The sequence below is a fragment of the Dendrobates tinctorius genome, unplaced genomic scaffold (assembly GCF_039654945.1).
Source record: "Dendrobates tinctorius isolate UK_male_01 unplaced genomic scaffold, ASM3965494v1 ptg000019l, whole genome shotgun sequence".
Lineage (NCBI taxonomy): Eukaryota > Metazoa > Chordata > Amphibia > Anura > Dendrobatidae > Dendrobates > Dendrobates tinctorius.
In genome coordinates, this window is record NW_027361687.1 from 23981852 (window position 1) to 24005529 (window position 23678).

The 23678-nt window shown below is 44.9% G+C and overlaps 2 protein-coding genes across 8 annotated transcripts in view; one reads left to right on the forward strand and one right to left on the reverse strand.

Annotated features, from left to right (window-relative positions):
• Positions 1–18861, reverse strand: part of LOC141082783 (protein-L-isoaspartate(D-aspartate) O-methyltransferase-like) — a 76835-nt gene extending 57974 nt beyond the window's left edge. For 3 of the 7 annotated variants that reach the window (XM_073566705.1, XM_073566709.1, XM_073566707.1), the window contains exon 1: positions 15701–15802. In XM_073566705.1, the coding sequence (XP_073422806.1) occupies positions 15701–15714 (14 nt within the window). In that variant the 5' untranslated portion in view covers positions 15715–15802. Of the gene's footprint in view, positions 1–15700; positions 15803–18840 lie in introns of those variants that run through there. The other 4 variants (XM_073566710.1, XM_073566711.1, XM_073566712.1 and 1 more) reach the window with 3 other exon arrangements.
• The window catches only part of CCDC32 (coiled-coil domain containing 32), a 45621-nt gene continuing 37720 nt past the window's right edge, over positions 15778–23678 (forward strand). Inside the window, exon 1 of the mRNA XM_073566713.1 lies at positions 15778–15917. The gene's annotated coding sequence lies outside the window, so the exon portion shown is untranslated. The remainder of the gene's footprint in view (positions 15918–23678) is intronic.

The following is a 23678-nucleotide window of genomic DNA, read 5'->3' on the forward strand; positions in this document are numbered from 1 at the left end:
AACCTCCCTAAATCTGACATTTCCCTCTCTGTGGGTGGCACCATAATAACACCCCAACAGCAGGCGCGCTGTCTTGGTGTTATGTTTGACTCCGATCTCTCCTTCACCTCCCATATACAATCTCTTGCCCGCTCGTGCCGCTTACACCTAAAGAACATCTCTAGAATCTGCCCTTTTCTCACCATGGAAACAAAAACTCTCACTGTCGCCCTGATCCACTCCCGCCTGGACTACTGTAATGCTCTATTAATTGGCCTCCCTCTCACTCGACTCTCCCCTCTCCAGTCTATCTTTAATGCAGCAGCCAGGGTTGTCCATCTGGCTAATCGTTACTCAGACGCGTCCGCTCTTCGCCAGTTGTTACACTGGCTGCCAATTCATTACAGGGTACAAAAGTACTTGTTCTCACCCACAAAGCTCTCCACAGTGCGGCACACCCTTACATCTCCTCCCTCATTTCTGTCTATCGGCCTAACCGACCGCTGTGCACTGAAAATGACTTTCGACTAACCTCTGCCCTAATCCGTACCTCCCACTCCCGACTCCAAGACTTCTCCCGTGCTGCGCCAATCCTCTGGAATGCTCTACCCCAAGATATTAGGACCAACCACAATTTGCATAGCTTTAGGCGCTCGCTCAAAACACATTTGTTCAGAGCGGCCTATCACATTCAGTAATCAAAGTCATGTTAGGTTTGTGTGTGTGTAGCCCATTCACTATCTCCATCTAACCCCCACCCCCTGAAGATGGCTGGACCATCATTGTAAATACATAATTGTAAATACAAACCTGTGCTTTGTATCTCCCCCACCTCATTGTAGATTGTAAGCTCCCACGAGCAGGGTCGTCTTATTTCGCTTTAATTATTGTATTGTTAACGTTGTTACTTATGACTGTTGTGTTTGAAACTGTTCAACTGTAAAGCGCTGCGGAATATGTTGGCGCTATATAAAGATTATTATTATGTCTATGGAGGCTGCACTTTTCTTAGTTCCCTGACCTTTCCTTGTTGGTGCTGTAATTTCAATGTTGAGGAGTGACAGTGATGCAGTGGGCTCGGGAGCTGTGGTTTAAACATAGCCGGCGCCAGATTGGTTCCATATCTGACACCCACCTCACACTGACTCCCCACTGATGCAGATGTTGTGACTCTTCAACCCCTAGACTCCATTCAGTAGTGACTGTGCCATGTAAGTTATCAGGCAGTGGGCCGCCTCTGACATGGCATGTGCCCCCATCTGCAACACAATCATAAGGAGCAGACGGCTGCTGAGGGTTTACCCAATGCCCACTGTGTCTGCCATCTTCATTTTTGACTCTGATCGAAAAGTCAAGATCCCCCGTGGGACCTTAAAAAAAAAACCCAAAAAACAAAGAAACAACATTTGGTGGAGGCAGGATTTGGGACCCCTAGTAATCTCATACTGATCTATCCGAAGGATGGGTCATCTGTTTTATAGGCCTGGAGAACCTTTATAACAGGAAATGACAAAACTAGCCATACAGAAGTATTAGTATATCGTACCTGTGAGGTTCACGTGCCCAGATGAAAGAAAAATATTATCTATATACAGTATTTGTAATCACCCTCTTTTTTTCTAGTCACATAAAAATATATAAACAGCAAACAAATATTTTATATTTTCGCAAGAACAAAACTATTAGAAAAAATATATCAAATACAACTCCTGCAGAAAGCAAGACTCGGCTGTGTTAATGGCAAAATTAAATTACGTTATAGCTGTTGGAAAACAAAACAAAAAAAAAAATGGTGGTCCACATTTACAGATGAAGTGGACGGGTTCCCGATAAGGGGTAAAGGTGGAGTCTACGTGCATCTGGATGTGGATGTGACATCCAGGGTCTTGTGGTCTCCCTTTTGTGCCCTTTAAAATCAGGCTACATCCACACATCTATGAGAGCACTTTTTTTTCCCTTAGGCGTCATCCATGTTGCATCCATTTTTTTGTGACAGGAGAGATGTTGTTCCAATACAGAGAGCCAAGAAACACAGATCCCATTGACCTCTGTATGGGGTCATTTCATGGTAACTTACAACACAGTTAGTAACATACGTTACTGTAATAAGTAAGATATGACTTCTGGAACCTTCCAGAATCTTCCATTCTCTGAGACTTCTGCCTGCCACATAGCTGCAACCTCCTCCTTCTTTTCCCTCACACACAAAACCAGTGTAACCAGTGTGTCTCCTCTGCCTGCTTGTAACTACACCAGACACTTCCTGTGCACACACCACCTCCTACACAGCTAAGGAATGTTAATTAAGCTGAGTGGAAAGAATTTCTTTTGTTCCCTGCCATGCGGCTGGATACAGGTATGGAAATATTAAAAGAAGCCATAGCGCGCACCTCGTACGCGGCAGAGATATGAAAATTACATTTCTGCAGAACACATCAACCCAGCATTCTGGCCCATAATTTTCGCGGTTCTAGCACCCCCAGAAACCGAGAACTGGATTTCTCCAAAACGGTGGGACATAATTACTGCATGTTTGGTCTTTAATTATTGTCTGCGACAGGCTAAAAAGAATGATACCATGTGCGTGTTTATATGAGGTACACCTCTGCGAGATTTAGTCATTATAAGTTTTGTAGTTAGAATTGTAACTCCAAGAGCAGGGGGAGGACCATCTCCCGACCACCCCTTTTATGATATCACAAACCCAAAGCTTGAAGGTATTCCCCCCCCCCAAAAAAAAATAAGTCATTCGAACTGCAAAGCCCGTGCTGAAAGGACCCCAGATGCAGGGCGACGTGTGACCCCGCCTTCTCCCTACATGGTACCCTAAAGTCCATTAACCCCTTCATGACCAGGCCATTTTTTGCAATTCTGACCAGTGTCCCTTTATGAGGTAATAACTCTGGAATGCTTTAACGCATCCTAGCGATTCTGAGACCGTTTTTTCGTGACATATTGGGCTTCATGTTAGTGGTAAATTTAGGCCGATATTTTTTGCGTTTATTTGTGAAAAAAAAAAAAAATCAGAAATTTGGCAAAAATTTCGCAATTTTCAAATTTTGAATTTTTATTCTGTTAAACCAGAGAGTTATGTGACACAAAATAGTTACTAAATAACATTTTCCACATGTCTACTTTATATCAGCACAATTTTGGAAACATTTTTTTTGTTAGGAAGTTATAAGGGTTAAAAGTTGACCAGCGATTTCTCATTTTTACAACAAAATTTACAAAACCATTTTTTTTTTTTTTTTTTTTTTTAGGGACCACCTCACATTTGAAGTCACTTTGAGGGGTCTATATGGCAGAAAATACCCAAAAGTGACACCCTTCTAAAAACTGCAACCCTCAAGCTACTCAAAACTACATTCAAGAAGGTTATTAACCCTTCAGGTGTTTCACAGGAACTAAAGCAACGTGGAAGGAAAAAAAAATGGACATTTTAATTTTTCCAATAAATATTTTCTTTTAGCATCAATTTTTTCATTTTCACATGGGCAACAGGATAAAATGGATCATAAAATTTGTTGGGCAATCTCTGAGTACACAGATACCTCATATGTGGTCATAAACCACTGTTTGGGCGCACGGCAGGGCTCAGAAGGGAAGGAGCGCCATTTGACTTTTTGAATGGAAAATGTGCTGGAATATTTAGCGGTTGCCATGTAGTGTTTGGAGAGCCCCTGTGTGCCTAAACATTGGAGCTTCCCCACAAGTGATGCCATTTTGGAAACTAGACCCCCCAAGGACCTTATCTAGATGCATAGTGATCACTTTGAACCCCCAGGTGCTTCACAAATTGATCCGTAAAAAAAAAAAAAAGTACTTTTTTTTCACAAAAATTTTCTTTTAGCCTCAGTTTTTTCATTTTCACATGGGCAACAGGATAAAATGCATCCTAAAATTTGCTGGGCAATCTCTCCTGAGTACACCGATACCTCATATGTGGTCATAAACCACTGTTTGGGCGCACGGCAGGGTCCGGAAGGGAAGGAGCGCTATTTGACTTTTTGAATGGAAAATTAGCTCCAATCGTTATCGGACACCATGTCGCGTTTGGAAAGCCCCTGTGTGCCTAAACAGTGAAACCCGCCCTCAAGTAACCCCATTTTGGAACTTATCTAGATGTGTGGTAAGCACTTTGAACCCCCAAGTGCTTCACAAAAGTTTATAAGGCAGAGCAGTGAAAATAAAAAATCATTTTTCCTCAAAAATGATTTTTTAGCACGCTATTTTTAATTTTCACATGGCTAACAGGTGAAATTGGACAACAAAAGTTATTGTCCAGTTTGTCCTGAGTACGCTGGTACCCCATATGTGGGGGGGAACCACTGTTTGGGCGCACGGCAGGGTTCAGAAGGGAAGGAGCGCCATTTGACTTTTTGAAATGAAAATTACCTCTAATCGTTAGCGGACACCATGTCATGTTTGGAGAGCCCTTGTGTGCCTAAACATTGGAGCTCCCCCACAAATGACCCCATTTTGGAAACTAGACCCCCTAAGGAACTTATCTAGATGCATAGTGAGCACTTTGAACCCCCAAGTGCTTCACAAAAGTTTATAACGCAGAGCCGTGAAAATAAAAAATCATTTTTTTTCCTGAAAAACAATTTTTAGCCAGCAATTATTTTCACAAGGGTAACAGGATAAATTGGACCCCAAAAGTTGTTGTCCAGTTTGCCCTGAGTACGCTGGTACCCCATATATGGGGGGAACCATTGTTTGGGCACACGTCGGGACTCGGAAGGGAAGTAGTGACATTATGAAAAGCTGAGTGATGGAATGGTCTGGGGGCATCATGTTACATTTGCAGAGCCCCTGATGTACCTAAACTGGTGAAACCCCCCACAAGTGACCCCATTTTGGAAACTAGACCCCCCCCAAGGAACTTATCTAGATGTGTGGTGAGCACTTTGAAACCACAAGTGCTTCACAGAAGTTTATAACGCAAAGCTGCGAAAACAAAAAAATTTTTTTTACTAAAAAAAAAAAATGATTTTTTAGCTCGCTAATTTTTATTTTCACAAGGGTAACAGGAGAAATTGGACCCCAAAAGTTGTTGTCCAGTTTGTCCTGAGTACGTCGGTACCCCATATATGGGGGGGGGGGGAACCATTGTTTGGGCACACGTAAGGGCTCGGAATGGAAGTAGTGACGTTTTGAAATGTAGACTTTGATGGAAAGGTCTGCGGTCGTCGTTAAGTTTGCAGAGCCCCTGATGTGCCCAAACAGTAGAAACCCCCACAAGTGACCCCATTTTGGAAACAAGACCTTCCAAGGAACTCATCTAGCTGTCTGGTGAGCACTTTGAACCCCCAAGTGCTTCACAGAAGTTTATAACGCAGAGACGTGAAAATAAAAAGTCATTTTTCCCACAAAAATAATTTTTTAGCTCCCAATTTTTTCTCAAGGGTAACAGGAGAAATTAGACCCTCAAAGTTGTTGTGCAATTTTTCCTGTGTACGCCAATACCCCATATGTTGGGGTAAACCACTGTTTGGGCACACGTCGGGGCTTGGAAGGGAGGGAGCACCATTTGACTTTTTGAACGCAAAATTGGCTGGAACCAATGGTTGCACCATGTCGCGTTTGGAGACCCCCTGATGTGCCTAAACAGTGGAAAGCTCTCAATTCTAACTACAACCCCAACCCCAGCAGATCCCTAACCCCAACCCTAATGGAAAAATAAAAATAATTTCTTTATTTGTTCCTGCCTATGGGGGTGATGAACGGGGGGTTTATTTGCTTTTCATTCCATTTTGATCACTGTGAGAGTTTATCATAGTGATCAAAATGAATGAATGGAATCTGCAGCCGGCGGGTGCACTGCACATGTGCCCACCATTTTCCAAGATGGTGGCGCCCATGGAAAAGGACGGCGGGACATCGGAGGTACCCCGGGGGGGTGAGGGGAGCGGATGATGATGGCGTCAGTCGGTATCGTGGGCCAATCGGCCCCTTGAGTTGGCGGGGGTTGGGGTCGGATCACGGTCTCCAGCCACGTCCGATGCCACTGCAGCATCGGCCATGGCTGGATTGTAATATTTCATCAATTTTCATTGATTAAATATTACTATTGCTGTGATTGCCAGTTTCACTTAACAGCCAATCAGAATGATCGTAGCCACTTGGGGGCAAAGCCATGCCCCCTGTGGTGAAGTACAAAGCCCCCTGTATCTGCTGGTCGGGAAGCCTTTCAGTGACCCTGGTCCCCCGACCCGCAGGGGGGCTTTCAAGTCATGACACCACATGGGCGTCACTGGTCGGATTGGCACCGACTTTCATGACGCCTATGTGGCGCCATTGGTTGTGAAGGGGTTAAGCAACTGTAAGTGTTGATTTTCTATGTTAACACTATTTATTTTATATTTACATTGTACATACCTATTGTCTCAACTTTGTAACATCTTTTATCTGTGTAATCACTGCCCCCTCCTTTTGGGGAATAAATTCTAACTTTATTAGTCTGTCTTCATGCTCTAAAAACGAACACGTGCCTTTAAGATAATTGCTACTGAATTGGGTTGGCTTCGAACCCCTCTATTAAGTTTATAACTTAATCAGAGAAACTCCGGAGCTGGTGGTGGAAAGTGTGATCTGGGCCCTGCGGAGAGTGACGGAAGAGAGTTTACATACTAATTGGGTAGCTGCGGCAAGAGCATTTTATAATTCCCTCACTGCAGCGTGCCGGGTGGCCAGTCCTCATTGAAGCAGCCGGCCGGCGACCAATTATCCCAGGAGTAGTTCCCTGACTGACTTGAGGGTAAGGGGGGGCGCTGGAGAGCTGCGAGTTCCAAAGTGGAACTGAAAAGTTTCATGAAGTATTGTGGGTAGTGGTGGGCCAATCAAAATAACCCCCCTGCGATAAATTTTTAGGGCAAGACTAGCTTGCTGGGTTTTTTTTTATCACATGGTGCCAGCGGTGGGATAACTAAGATAAGCCCCCCTGTGCCTGTGATAGCCATGTGTCGGCAGTGCGTTGCATCCCTCCGTCCGTGACATAGCAGTGGGTCTGTGACATACCGGTGTTAGCGGTGGGATTGTGACATATTGGTGGCAGCGCAGTGGGATAATCATAGAGCATTAGTGATCTGGTTTGCGCAATCATTCCTCTCACTAAAAACCTGCACGATTCCTGTGGGGTCCTGCGTCATAGGTTTTGGAGAACAGACTCAGTGTTTACTAGTCCTGAGACAACTGTGTGTACTTGCAAGTATCCCCTCCCTCCTCTTTGTTTTTCTATTCTATCTTTTATTTGGCAACCATGGCTACATGGGGAGAAGCCTATTATATGCAGTTTAACAAGGACGCCCTCAGGGCCCTGTGCACGGCAAACCAGATTGACACCGCCGACATGACCAAAGCCCAGTTGGTCGCAGCTCTGGTGCAATGGGAGGAGAGCCAGGGCACAGAAGGCAGCACCAGTCCCAACGGTGCAGCCGCAGAGGTCCAGCTGGGGCATGTCGGCCTGACTGGCAGCCAGGAAGTCGGGGACCGCTATCTGCAGCTGGCCCTACAGCAACTCCCTGCCGAAGACTATGTTGGACGTCTGCAGCTGATCCAGTGAGCTCAAGAGAGCCAAGCGCCAAGCCGAGCGCCAGGCCCAGACAGCCCATGAACTGGAGATGGTTCAGTGGGGGTGGGGGGGGGAAATGCCCCCACAGCCCAGAGCAGTGAGCCCCACAGCACCCAGAGTCCGAAGCCCTGGCCAGTGCATTTTCCCTTGATGGAAAAGGACAAGGACTTGGACACGTCTCTGCGAGCCTTTGAGAAAGCCTGCAGACAGTACCGGTTGGATAAGGACCAATGGGCCAGGTATCTGACCCCAGGGCTGAAAGGCAAAGCCCTGGAGGTGTTTGCTTCTCTGCGGCCAGAAGACGATGACGACTATGATGCCATCAAGCAGGCCCTGATCGCCAAATACCGGCTGACACCTGAGGTATACCAAAAGAAGTTCTGGAACCTCAAACGTGGCCCACACGATAGTTATAGCGATGCGGTGCAAGGACTCAGGACTCACTTTGACCAGTGGATCCATGGACTGTCAGTTGATTCCTTTTAGCTGCTACGGGACCTAATGATCAAAGACCAGTTCCTGCATCTCTGCCCAGCTGAAGTCCAGCAGTTCATCCTGGACTGAGAACCAACGAATGCGGACAAAGCCGCGCAGATCGCCGACAACTATGAGGCCAACCGGAAGCCAGAGACACGGAGGCCAGTCACCACCGGCTGGACAGGGGGTAAGCCTGCAACCAACCCCAGTGCCCCTGCCAGCCGCCCCTCTGGAGGCCCTGTCCCTGTTGCCAAAACCAGGCCTGCAGGTTACAACTGCAGTCGGACTGGTCATATCAGTGTCACCTGTCCGGAAAGGCAGAAGAACCCCCCAGCCAAGGCCTCTGGGCCAAGCGCCTCTGTTCTTTTGGTGGGAGGTGTGGTTGGAAGGATTGATAATGTTCAGCACGTCCAGGTGGGGGTCCATTTTGCTACAGGCCTCAGGCCGGGGTCACACTAACCGACGCAAAATACGGTCCATATTTTACATGCGTAATACGGATGAATGACCCCTAAATAGTGCTCCGTATGTCATCCGTAATCAAGGTGTGGTCGCGTATTTTGCGCATGTCAGCATCCGTATGGCGAGATTTTCTCGCAGGCTTGCAAAATGGACATATAATGGAGCCCTATGACAGGGTTTCTAACAGAAACCAAAGAATAGATATAGACACATAGTATATATATATATATATATATATATATATATATATATATATATATATATATATATATTCATTCTATGTGTCTATATCTATTCTTTCATTTCTTTATTAAACCTGTCAGTGTGAGTTTACTGTATAGCGCACTGAATTGCCGGCTTTGCTAAAAGACACCTGGTGCGTATTTCTCGCAAGTCACATGTGTGGTCCGTGTGTAATCCGTATTTTTTGCGCACCCATAGACTTTCATTGGCGTATTACGCTGACAATCGCAGCATGCTGCGATTGGCACGGACCATAGAATACGGACGAGAAATATACGGCTGTTGGGAGCAAACCCATAAAGAATCATTGGTCCGTGTGTAATGCGTGCTTTTAACGCCTCTCACTCGTCCGTATTCCTCGCCAGTGTGACCCTGGCCTCAAGGACACCGGGACTGAACGAACCCTCATCCGTCCTGGACTGGCGGCCCCTAAAGAGTTTATTGAGGGGAAAACCCTGTCACCGGGATCGGGGGTACCCGCTGTCCCTTGCCAGTGGCCCGGGTATTTCTTGAACGGGGTGCTGGGAGCGGGGTGAGGGAAGTGGGAGAATCCGAAAACCTGCCCACTGATGTTTTATTGGGGACTGATTTGGGAAGGATGGTTGCCTACTACATCCCTGACACCCCTCTCCAATCCGATAATAAGGGTGACGTTAACACTGAAGATGTTGTTGATGATGATGGGATACTAATGATGCAACTAAACCAATCTTTCCACAGGAATGATGCTGATGGTGATGTAAATGTAACAAAGAAAACGAATAACGATTGTTTTCCTAGGGATGATGCTGATGATTATGTATCTGTGCCGACTGAACCTGTTAACCATTTCTCTGAAATGGTATGTGTCCACAGGTACAGGAGTGCTCAGCCCCGTCACTCTGCGGAGTGAGATGGCTGAGGAACCCCTAGCAGGAGCAAGCGACGGTGCTCAAGGAGATGGGGAGGTGCATGGGAACCGTGAGGAAGGTGATGCCCTGCAACTAACCAGTGCCACCGAGGAAGGTAACTGGCCCATGAGTAGCACTGCTCCTGAAGTGTTGGGGGTGGATGGGGAGTTAGAGCCCATAGCAGCGCCGACTGGTGGGTCTGTAGAAATCCCCGGGGAGACAGCATACACAGCCGATGTCACACGCAGTCAGAGTGCCCGGATTGTAGGTAGCGCAAATGCGTCAAGGTCTGCATCTTGTCACGGAAGCGAATGACAGTTACAATAAGTTTACTTCTCATGTGAAGTAATGGTATTGTAACGCAAGTTACCATCAGCTTTGTAACATGTTACTACATTGTGTAATAACACTGTAATTTGTGTTTAATTTGTATTCTTGAAAAATCAAACTGTGTTGAAATCTATTGAGAATAGTTTAATGTACAATACAAATTCACTCGTTTTTGTGCCTGCCTTCAAATAACAGTCTGTGGCCAGTATTAACTCAGTTTTTGACTTGTGAATGTAACGCAAGTTACCATGGAACGACCCTATGGCCGAGTCTCGTCCACAAACATGGATCTGCTCGGAGTCTCAAATCTGGCACTCGGATTTGTGAGTCGCACAGATATGTACATAAAATCTATGAAACTTTACAAGAAAAAAAAAAAAAACAGACGTCTCATATGTGTGTGAATTTAGCCTTAGACTTTGTTCAGACGAGCTATCCATATGCCATCCATGTGTCCGTTTTTAATATCTGCTTTTAAACATCAACAGTTTAAAGAGAATTGGTCATCACAATGGTATGAACATAATGCTGCTTTTATACTGATTCAATAGCTACCTGTAGAGACGAAATCTGCATCCTGGATCATTTTTTAATTCATGTTAGAAGGTTTGCTGCAGTATCCTCTTCGAGTGAGACCGAGTAAGGTTTGTCGTTTCTACCACGGCCATTTGCGTTTGTACGAGCCTCCAATCTTAAGGTTCGCGCTAGCGCCGTCCTTGCCGTGGCAGCGCATGCACAGACAGAGATCTCGGCTCCTCATTGAGGAAAGATCAGAATCTGTGCACGTGCCGCCACTGGCACCATTTTGCCGAAGGAATTAAGATGTAAATTTTCGCATACGCTGCCAATTGCGCCATTTTGATGAAGCCCACCGGGAGGTGAATGTGTGCAAGAGCGGTCGCTTACTTTATAAAAGAAAAGGAGGCTCGTACAAACGTAAAGGAGCCGTGGCAGAGCCGAAAACCCTACCTACAGTCCTCTCTCGATGCACGACGAGGATATTGCACATAAACTTCTAACATGAAGTGAATTTCTTCTCTACAGGTATCTATTAAATCAGTATAAGAGCGCCACTATGGTTATAACTTATAACATGAGAATGCTCGGATATCAATCTATCTGAGCACTTTCGCTCATCACTACCAGTAAGTTTAAAAAAATATAAAAAAGTCTGCGCTGGTGTAGAGGGGAGATATCCAAAACCAGAAAACCATTTGTGCATTTATTTTACTTTTTTTTCTTTACAAGAGTTTTTTTTCCCTTTGTCGACAACCTCTTTAACATACAGTACATATTGCAGGGGATGTTTGATATCGGTATCCGTCATTTGTCTGAGCGTGAGATGCGTTTTTCCCCATATCAAGTTCAGAGTATTACATTGAGCTGAATTTGGGAATACGTGGTGTCATTTTGAGCTGGTTTATGTGTACACCTCCCTTGGGTCACAGAATGAGGAGGACAGAACCTTCCCAGATGGTCACCGAGATGTGATGTTAGGTGCGGTTGTTCCCCTGACTGTCATAAGGTAAATGTGTGCAGTGTCGGTGATTCTAGGAGGCTCGTCAGCCATTCACTGCACTAATCAGCTCCAATAACTCAGATATACAAGTGTCTCAGTTCGTTTTTCACAGCAGGAAAAAATGAGAAAGCTTAGATTCATATATGGATAAAAAAGCAGCATTAATTCCGTTACTGTTGTATTACAGCGCACAATGTGCTGAAGTATTAGAACTTTTTGTTTATAATTATTACATTTAGTTTGTCATCCCAACCTTTTTTCTGTATATGGTACTGAAAAATTATTTTTTTTTTTTTCCTTGTTAGGTCAAGCTGTAGTTTTCCTTGCTAGTCTAAATCATATACAACTAAACTATTTTCTACATTTCTTTGGGGAGGCAACTGAAAATCTCAATTTTTGCATTTTTTACTCTTTTGACAACACTGTCTGCACAGGACAAATAAGATATTATTAGGCCATGTTCCCATGAGTTTTTGACGCGGTGTATTTCTGCTGTGTCAAAAATGCAGCATCAGTTCCAGCAAAGTGGAAGGGAATGATAGGAACCTCCTGCCCTGTGTGCTTTTTTTCATTCACAGTCATCTGACATGCGGCGTGGGTTCCATTCACATCCATATGTCATTTTCTCTTGTGGCTACGCTGAGGTTCATGGGTGGATTTTCCCCATAGACTTACATTAGATTCAGAAAATCCACAGGTAACAAAAAAAAAAATGCATTTTTTAGGCTATGTTTACATGTGGTGTTATTGCTGCAGTTTGATTCTGCCGCAAAATCTGATATCTTAGGTTATGTTCCCACAGTCAAAAACGCTGCGGGTTGGACGCTCCATACACGCAGAGTCCAACCCACAGTGTCCAGATGTTACAGCATAGTGGATGGGATTTCATGAAATCCCATCTCCACCATGCGTCCTTAGACACCTCCGGCTTCCCTGCAGAGACGCACATGTGGTGCCTCTTTCCAGACCGCAGCATGTCAATATAGCGGAGGTGCTCTGTCTCTGCTGCGTGAATGACCCATTCACTATCATTAGATGTGATAAAACCACATTATCTTCATAGTCACATGCGCAATAAGTGCAGGAACACGGCTTATTACGCATGTGTGCTAATTTAAATAATGTTGTACCTTGTTTCAGCTGAAAGTTCGCGTCCACTGCAGTTCTCGCAATGAGCTGAGCTGATCGCGAGAACTGCTGTGCACGTGACCGCCGGGGACTGAGTTATCTCCGGTCATCATCTTCAAGGTCCGCTGTGTCCGGATGTCAGGCTGAGTGGTGGCATAATGCCACCCACCGTTCAGACAAAGGCATCCAGTTGTAGCAGAGCTGGACTTGTCGTGGAATAGTATGTGTATCTTCTCATTGCTTTTTTAGATTATTTCTCTAACAGGAGACGAGGGCGTCAGTGGAATAGGCGATGCAGTAAGTATGGTTTAATTAAGATCTATTAAAGGAGTCTCTGTCATTATTTCAATTAAAGGACTTTATTTTGGCTTTGTCTTTATTTACCATGTCACTATAGGATTAGTAATGGATAGGTGTCTTATAGAAGCCTCTCCATTAGAAATCCGTGGGCTTGATGTCACATGACAATACAAAGGTGACCTCAACCCCACACATATTACCCCACTTACCATCGCTACAGGGCAAGTGGAAAGAGCCGGGTAAAGTGCCACAATTGGTGCATCTTTGGATGTGCCAATTGTGGGGCGGCTGCCATTTTTCGGCTGGTGAGGGCCAAAATCCAGAATGATAATACCAGGCTGCAGCTGTCTGCTTTTTCCTTGGCTATTTAGCAAAATAGGGGTACCCCAAAATATTTTTTTTGGGAGCGGATCCCACTTTTTTTTGCTAACCATCCAAGGTAAGCAGACTGCTGCGGGCTGGTAAGGTTCATGGATATTGGATCCTTACCAGCCTGAAATACCAGCCCCAGTAGTCTGCTTTATAAATATAGGGGGACCTATGCCATTTTTTTTTTAAATTATTATTTATTTATTGAAAAGGAGGGGACTGCTCTGTGTTTTCCTCCCATTCCTGTGTCGTGTACTTCTGGCTGTGTCACAAGATTCACCATTATGTAACTTAGTACTCATGGGTAGTAAGCTGCGTTCCTGCATTTAATACGCGTGTGACTAGGAAGATAATGTGGTTTTACCGCATCTAATGAAAGTGTATGGGTAATTTACGTAGAGACTGAGCTTCTCCACGACATAAATTGACATGCTGTGGTCTGGAAAGACACGCCGCATGTCCGTCTCCGCAGGTGAGCCGCGGGCATCGGTGCATGCATAGAGGGCATGGGATTTCTTGAAATCACATCCACTGTGCTGTAACATCTGGACGCTGCAGGTTGGATGCTGCAGATGTACGGAACGTCCAACCTGCAGCCTTTACTGACCATGGGAACATGCCCCAATATATCTGCAAACAGGAAATCACTTGTTTTTCCTTCCCAGAAGCTTTATTTCAATTAGTTTTAATTTCAAGTGACAAAAAAAAAAAAAAAAAAAAATAATAATGAATGAGGAAAAAAATGTATCAAAAACGAATGCGGAAAAAACGCGGGTGACCTGCTAATGACCTCAGATGCAGATTTCACCTGTGTCAAATCCTGATAGTGTGCACATACCCTTAGCAAGAAAGAAGCTACATTTGTCTCTTGTGCATGCTGATAAAGTTTAATGCAAAAAAAATACTCCTACATAACCAGGATTTGGCACAAAAAAAAAAAAAAAAAAAAAAACACAGCAAAACCCGATACCTGTGTTTTTCCCCACCCATTGCTTTCAATGGGTGAAAACCGAGGAAAAAATCCCGCTGAAAGTGACATGCTCTATTCTGCAAAAACCAAGCAAATCACAAAATACGGACACAAAAAATAAAACAAGGTGTATGCATGATATTTCAGACTTTACTGGTGCTGTAAAACGCAGCTGAAAATTTGCATTAAAAAGACACATGTGAACAGAGCCCAAGTTTGTTTCTGCTGCGGACACTCATTCAAAACTCATGTATCTGCACCCAAGTATAACAATGTTATGTCAAAGCCAAATACCAGAAAGTATCAAAAACAAAGCAGCTTTATTAAAAGTATGACACCAACAGGAGACAAAAAAGCGCCATAAAAACACATAAAAAAAAGTAACTCAATTTAGAAAAAGAATCTATAGCATCAAAAACTCAACAAAACCGAATTGTGAGAAGTAGCCTCAAAGTTTGGACTTTTCTGGGTGCGGCAAGACCAATGATGTCGTCTTTGATCAGAAGCCCTGATAATGCGGGATTCATGCGGATCCACTGTCAGGGTTCTTAACTTTAAAGGGCATCTGTCAGTAGGATCACCCCTCCTGAGCCGTCTATATGGGCATGCAGGTCATAGGAAGCTGAATAGTAGACTCACCATCAACGGAAACCTTCAAGAAGAACCTGAAGACCCACCTGTTCCGACAAGCCTACAGCCTGCAATGATCCTCGGTCTGCTGAACCACCGCATGACCTGCTCTACCCTCTCCTACTGTATCCTCACCCATCCCTGTAGACTGTGAGCCATCACGAGCAGGGTCCCCTCTCCTTATGTACTTGTGCGTCCCTTGTCTTACACATGTTTATTATACTTGTCTATATTTCCCCTTTTCCCATGTAAAGCGCCATGGAATAAATGGCGCTATATAAATGCATAATAATAATAATAATGGTAGGATAGCTTAATATTTGCAATCCGATGATTTATTCCAGAGAAATCCATGTTTTTATCATATGTAAACGAGCTGTTAAGATCTATGGGTGGGACATAGATCTCTCAGAGACTCCGCCTCCAGAGCGCATTATTAATGACGGGCGTCACCAGCGCGTGACATGAGCTCAGGAGAGCAGACTGCGCAGTTTACTTTGTAGTTTAGGATCCTGTCTTCTCAGAAAATGTAACTGAGAATACACACAGATTTCCTAGTTTTTATATATTTTTCTGGAATCGGCAAAAAACAAACAAAAAAAAAAAAACACACAACACAAAACATGACGACCCCAATCATGGTGACAAGAGGCGAAATGTGCCCAGTCCTGAACTGGTTAAAGAGAGTGTGCCGCCTCCGTAGTATATACAGCTGTATACACGGTGCAGGATCTCTGGAGATGGAGCATGCTGGGAGTCGTAGTCCCACACCTGGGCGTCGGCCTCCACAGCTCGGACACTCACGGCCTGCAGCGGCGCGCACTCACCTCCACACCCACATGAGCCTTCACAGCGGCCGTATGTAAACACGCCAGCGCGGTTGCTATGACAAATTCAAAAGCCACGCCCTATTACGACGAAGGAGCATGTGATTGGCTTATATTACTTATGACTGCCAATGACAGCGCAGTAAGGAGGATGGTGATTGGTCAGCACGGGCACGCCTTAAGACGGGCGGAAGTGGTATATTCGGAGCAGAGAAGGGTGAGTGGACACTGGCTCGCCTGACGGGTGTAATGTCTGTAGATTCAGGACAGGACGGGTCCATGTAATGGGAGAAGGCCGCACTGGAGCAGCGAGGTGCAGGTCCAGCCCCAGAGGTGGCCGTGACCTATAATGCCAGCTGTGCCCATAGGTGCAGACAAAAGGATGGGCATGTGCCCAGAACAAGCTGCCTGCAGGACGGTCTTCTTCACTTGATGCGACTATTGACCACTCCTTAGAGGAATTCTCCACCTGATTTACATAAATTCATTGATTCTTGGCTAAAATGCATTTTTTCCCTCGGGTTTTATTACAGGTTTGTCAGAGATTGCCTCCTATAGCCTCTGTAAGTTGCTGGCCGCAGAGAGAGTTCACTGAGGATCCACCAGTGAGCTCATCACTCTTTACCCTCTGTTGGCTGTCAGTGAATGGGAACATTCCTATTTCCATCAAGACACTAATTCTGAGATATTGCTACATGACTTCCAACTTGTCCTCTGTGACTGGACCCATCAGCAACACAAATCTCTCCTAGCGTTGCTAGAATTGGTCTAAGGCTACTTTCACACATCAGTTTTTTGCCGTCAGGCAGGATCCGGCTATTTTTAGAAAAAACGGATCCGGCATAAATTTTGGAGAACTAGAAACGGATCCGTTTTTTTGCTGGATCCGTCTAGCAGGTTATATCTGTTTCCTGGGGGCTGGCCAATTGGATCTGAGCATGCGCAGACTTAAAAAAAACGGATCCGGTGGCTGGATCCGTCTTTTTCTGGATCCGGCGCCCATAGACTTTCATTGTAGCAAAAAGCTGGAAGCGCCAGATCCGGCGCTTCCGGCTTTTTCGCCGGAGACAAAAAACGTTACAGTAGCCGTTTTTTCCAGACGCCGGAATGAGACAAGTTGCCGGATCCGGCAAAAAACGGATGAAACGCAATGCCATCCGGCACGATCCGGCGCTAATGCAAGTCAATGGGGAAAAACTGGATCCGGCATTGCATTTTGCCGGATACGGTTTTACAAAAAAAAGCCGGATCGCGCCTGAAGGCAAAAAACTGATGTGTGAAAGAGGCCTAAGGCCGGAGTCACACTGGCGAGGAATACGGCCGAGTGAGAGGCGCTAAAAGCACGCATTAGACACGGACCAATGATTCTCTATGGGGTCACTCGCACCAGCCGTATATTTCTCATCCGTATTCTACGCTCCGTGCCAATCGCAGCATGCTGGGACTGTCAGCGTACTACGGCCATAATACGCCAATGCAAGTCTATGGGTGCGCAAAAAATACGGATTACACACGGAGCACACATGTGACTTGCGAGAAATACGCACCCGGTGTCTTTTAGCAAAGCCGGCAATTCAGTGCACGATACAGTAAACTCACACTGACAGGTTTAATAAAGAAATGAAAGAATAGATATAGACACATAGAATACATATATATATATATATATATATATACAGTATATGCATTCTATGAGTCTATATCTATTCTTTCATTTCTTTATTAAAACTGTCATAGGGCTCCATTATATGTCCATTTTGTAAGCCTGCGAGAAAATCTCGCCATACGGATGCCATACGGATTACATACGGATGCAGACATGCGCAAAATACGCGACCACACCTTGATTACGGATGACATACGGAGCACTGTTTAGGGGTCTGTCATCCGTATTACGCATGTAAAATACTGACCGTATTTTGCGTCGGTTAGTGTGACCCCGGCCTAAGGGGTAACATCACCGTAAAAGGGATTGTTCGGCCGCAGCAAGTTATCCCTGTGACAGGTCATTGGTCTTGTACCTGTGGGGTGCGACACCTGACACATCAGCGGTTACTTGCTCCATGAGCAGATTTGCAGGACCCCCGTCAGCAGCTGCTACAAAGGGAGTGGATTTGCGCCTTTTCTCTATCTGGTGGCCACCGGAGCACATAACAGCTGATGTTTGTGGCTGTCGAGTGGCAGATTCCCATGGAGCTGCTATTAATGACCTTCCTGAGTACTTGCCCCCGTTTCATCAATTTATTGTCACTGGAAGGCGTCTTTAATACGTGATGGCCTATCCGTTGGCTGGGAGATGACCTGCAGTAATCTGCATCGGCCACTAAGCAATGTGCTCCACCCCGGACACAGCGTACAGTCGGCTCGTCGCGGACCTCCTCCCATCTCGTGTTAAGAACTGGATACCCCTTTTAGAGAGGACCTATCAGCAGATCTAACCATGTAACCTGTATACATGATGGAATAACTCGCCTGGCCCTGATGAGGAGGGTGTACTTACTTTGATAACCGTCTTAGAATGACTCTGTAATCCTTTCTGTACACTCAGCATTTTGAGTCAGTATATTTTCAGGCTGTATATTCTTCATCCTCCTACCTTGATTGACAGGCGCATACCACAGTCCTCCTGAAATGTTGCACATGCTCAGTAAAGGCCAACTGTGACCACATGTGGACATTATATCTATGGTGGATTTACCCAGACCTCAGTGCTGGAGACGGCAGTAGGAGGAGATGTAATACTGATTATTGATGAGGCCACTTCTGAGCCATCCTCCTTAACATGACTTGCAGATTTCCTGGGAAAACTTCAATAAATGATTGTAAGGCAACCTGTCAGATCCCTGAAGCTTCCTAACAGGCCACCATTGTGCTCCAATGCCCCCAAACAATCATCATATGAGGGGAAAATAACTGTTATTGCACCTCTTATCATATGCTGTGTAGCCAGGACTAGTCTGGCAGAATGTCTCTTTCCTCTTAGCCTAGTGCAGCCTCAGTTGCTGTAATCACACCCTTCCCAGCCACCATTAACGTCCTCCCTCATGTCCACATCTCTCAGGGCTGCTGGATATTTAATTTTTCAACCCTGGGTATGCACAGGGAAGCATTAGGCCAACTTCATTGTTAATGTTACTCACCTGTCCTGGGTTTCTCGGGCTTCGCTTCCTTCCCCTGGATCCACTGCCCTCTGTTGTGCCCACGTCAAGGTTGCTTGGTGTAGAGCATTTACATAATCTCCCTAGACCTATTTAAGGCCCATTGACACACACCTGTGTCTTGTGATTGAGACTCTGGTGTTTCATATTTGGTCTTCTCCATTAGGCCGGGGTCACACTTGCGAGAAACTCGCACGAGTGTCGCGTCTCAATACCCGGCGGCGGCACTCGGGACCAGAGTGTGCGGCTCCATGTATTTCTATGCAGCTGAGCGCACCAGACCGAATGTCCCAGGTATTGAGATGCGAGACTCGTGCGAGTTTCTCGCAAGTGTGACCCCGGCCTTATCTGTACTACTGTGTTTCAAATGTCATCCATCCCTGCTGTGTTCCCCTCCATCTTTTCCTAAGTTTCCAGTTAGTCCTAGTCTCCAAAATTCCATTTGTCTCCTGGACGCTGCGCCAATGTCTTGAGTCTTGGTTCCCACCCCCATCAGAGGATTAGCGGACCTACGTCACCTGGTCCTTACAATTACAATGCACATGGCCAGGAGATCATAGTGATGCTGCATCCAGATAAGTGGGCAGCGCAGAGCAGCTCGTCTGCACTGTCTCGGCAGCACTATTCCTTCCTGGGCGGTGTCGCAAGACCACTAATCTGTTATTGATGACCCACTCGGAGGAAAGGCTACCTATAGAAAGGAATTGGATAACCCCTTTAATAAATTTGATACCATAGTGACTTTAGATGGGTAGGGTTCTACTCAGATCTGCTATACAGGAGCACTTTGGTGATTTTTATTTTTTTCATTAGCAAAAGGGGAAAATAAAATCTCTGGTGCTTGATTAAGGAGAGCATCAAGTTCACATAGGAAGTCTTATAGGCCATGCAGTGCTGGGATGGGAAGAGGCAAAAGGGTCTCGAGCACCACCTATTGCAGGTGCCAGTCCAAAGAAGTAAAAATAGACTTTTAACCCCATGTTCATCAGCGTTCGGGTCTGTGTGGACAGGGCTTAGTAGCTAAGCTTCCTCCACACTCTGTAGATGTTGGCTTCTGTACCATTGACACTAGTGGTTGGAGCTGAGATCTCATTGCTGCTGTTAACCAGACCTCACATGGCTCTAAAGATAGAAGAATAAAAGTATTACCGGTCTCGGAAAGTGGCGAAACAAGCGATATTTTTAATTTTGTTTTTCAAACGTCTGAAATTTTATTTCACTACTTATAACTATTCGAGTTTGGTATCGCCGTAGTCATAGAGACCTGAGGAATCCGGTTTCCAGGTAATTTTTACTACATTTTGAATTCTGTAAAAACAAATACAAAAAACAATAGCCGTTTTTTTTTAGTCTAATATATGGTAAAATGACTGATGTCGTTCTGAACTACAACACGTCCTGAATAAAAGGTATTTAGCGACTTGCACCTTAATTCTAGTGGGTGGGGGGGTAAGTCACTTGTCTGTTTTGCACAAAAATGAGCAACTTTTATTTTTGGCTTAATAGAAAAGTAAGTAGGGTTTACTGGAAAGGCGTAGGCTTCCTGCCACCCCATTATGGTAGACATTGGTGAAAATGATCGTGCAAGTTGACACCACCCATTGCTGATGGATTTTCTCTGCCGACACCAGATGCAACACAATAAAGAGGCAATTTGTTGCATTTTCCTCCAGTGCATTTGTAAAAGAAAAGCGCCATAATTAATGTTACCAGTAAGTGGCGTCATCAGACAGTGAAACTACTGCCCAAGGTTTGGCACTAGGAGGCAGTTGTGAGCACTGACATCTCAGGTGGGCATGTGGCTGAGCCAATTGTAAAGCAAGCAAAGAGTCAGCCACTCCTTGCAGAGCATGGGACAGAGAGAATAGATACAAGTGCTTCTCACTAAATTAGAATATCAAAAAGGCTCCACAATCATGGGGAAGACTGCTGACTTTACAGATGTAGCAGAAGGCAGTGACTGACACACTCCACAAGCTGGGTAAGCCACAAAAGGTCATTGCTAAAGAAGCTGGCTGTTCAGAGTGCTGTATCTAAGCACATTAATGGAAAGTTGAGTGGAAGGAAAAAGTGTGGTAGAAAAAGGTGCACAAGCAACCAAGATAACCTCAGCCTTGAAAGGATTGTTATGAAAAGGCCATTCAAACATTTTGGGGAGATTCACAAGGAGTGGACTGCTGCTGGAGTCATTGCTTCAAGAGCCACCACACACAGACATATCCAGAACATGGACTACAAGTGACGCATTCCTTGTGGTAAGCCACTGATGACCAATAGACAATGCCAGAAGCGTCTTACCTGGGCCAAGGAGAAAACAACTGGACTATTGCTCAGTGGTTCCAAGGTGTTGTTTTCAGATGAAAGTAAATTTTGCATTTCATGTGGAAATAAAGGTCCCAGAGTCTGGAGGAAGAGTGGAGAGGCCACAATCTAAGCTGCTTGAGGTCTAGTGTGAAGTTTCCACAATCCGTGATGGTTTGGGGAGCCATGTCATCTGCTGGTGTAGGTCCGCTGTGTTTCCTCAAGACCAGTCAGCAGAGTCGTCTACCAGGAAATTTTAGAGCACTTCATGCTTCCCTCTGCCGACAAGTTTTTTGGAGATGGAAATTTCATTCTCCAGCAGGACTTGGCACCTGTCCACACTGCCAAAAGTACCAATACCTGGTTTACAAACAACAGCATCACTGTGCTTGATTGGCCAGCAAACTAGAGAATCTATGGGGTATTGGCAAGAGGAAGATGAGACACCAGACCCAACAATGCAGGCCAGCTGAAGGCTGCTATAAAAGCAACCTGGGCTTCCATAACACCTCAGCAGTGCCACAGGCTGATCGCCTCCATGCCACGCCGCATTGATGCAGTAATTGATGCAAAAGAAGCCCCAAACAAGTATTGAGTGCATTTACTGAACATACATTTCAGTAGGCCGACATTTCAGATTTTAAAATAATTTTTCAAGCTGGTGATATAAAGTATTCTAATTTACTGAGATAATGACTTTTGGGTTTTCATTGGCTGTAAGTCATAATCATCAACATTGAAAATTCTCACCTATTCTGTGGGCGTATACCGCATTATTAGTCCCTAATCCCTAGAATCAGGCTCTGAAATTCTACAATTCTCCATGTCACTACTAGTTTTCCAGACTCTACGCCTTACTCACCCTTGTTGGGTTCAACTTTGAGTTTCCGCCATTGCTCCCATTGGCCGTAATTATCGCCAGAGTTGAAGTCACACTGAAAGCACTGCAGCTAATCTGTGAACTCGGTGGCTTTGGGGATGTTTGTGTTTTCAGCTGGGGCAGAGCCGCTGAACTCAGCGATTGGCTGCAGTGCTTATGTCGACAGTAAAAATGCATTGGTGGAAACTTGGCACTTGACCCTAGGAGGGTAAGTAAAGCATTAAAATGCTGCCAAGGGATAGAGGTTTACCAAAATAGGAAAACCCCTTTAAAGCATTTGTGCCTGTTCAGGTGACTCCTGAGAATATTCTGTCCTGCCTGTTTATATATACAAGGAATAACACTATATCTGGCCATTATGTGATTGCTTCTGGTATTTTTCACCAGTTTTCCCTTCTGTAGGCTATACCTGTAACTTGCAATTGACTCTGGGCTATTGGGAAGAGACTAGCAAAACAGGGCTGGATTCCTGCTCTGCATTTGTTAGTACACAGAAACGCTGGAGCTTTATAGAGCAAATAATACACTGATCAGTGTCGGTGTGAATCCAGCTCTGGGGTGAAGTAAAGGACTTGTTAGAAAGCTCACCATACTCATTCTCCCTCTATTTTTTTCACTTTGCTCCTCACTCCTCCTCACCCTATCCATAGAATGTAATAGGAGGTCTAGCCTGATAGTTTTGAACAAAACTGTGATTTTCCTAAAGTGCTTGATCACTTCAGAAAGCAATAGGAGGTGAAAAAGTGGCTCATATGTGGAGAAATAAGCAGAATTCTCTGATAAGATATATTCATCTATAATATTGACTGCTGCAAAGTTTGAAAGTACATGTTTAATTTAGAAAAAACATCTCGCCCCACACCAAAGTGGGCAAGAATCTTTGTCTCTCAGCCAGGCTCTCGTTCTCTTCTCTCCCAGCACCCCATGCGCACTGAGTCTATGTCCTGTGAATTGGAATAACGGACTTTATTTTTAGGAAATGGTGAGTGCCGCTTTCTTTAGTCTCAGCCTAGACTTCACCTTGTCGCTTTTAGCAGAGGACCACCGTTATTCCTGTTTAACCACTGACCATTCTCACAGCAGGGTCATATTTGCACAGTGCATTGCTGTTTGGTGCTGTTAAGCTTATTTTTTGTTGCACAGCCTAGTGTGTATGTATATGTCGCTGAGCTGTATGTATGTATACAACAGTGTGTATGTATATGTAGCTGAGCTGTATGTATGTATACAACAGTGTGTATGTATATGTCGCTGAGCTGTATGTATGTATACAACAGTGTGCATGTATATGTAGCTGAGCTGTATGTATGTATACAACAGTGTGTATGTATATGTCGCTGAGCTGTATGTATGTATACAACAGTGTGTATGTATATGTAGCTGAGCTGTATGTATACAACAGTGTGTATGTATATGTAGCTGAGCTGTATGTATGTATACAACAGTGTGTATGTATATGTCGCTGAGCTGTATGTATGTATACAACAGTGTGCATGTATATGTAGCTGAGCTGTATGTATGTATACAACAGTGTGTATGTATATGTCGCTGAGCTGTATGTATGTATACAACAGTGTGTATGTATATGTCGCTGAGCTGTATGTATGTATACAACAGTGTGTATGTATATGTCGCTGAG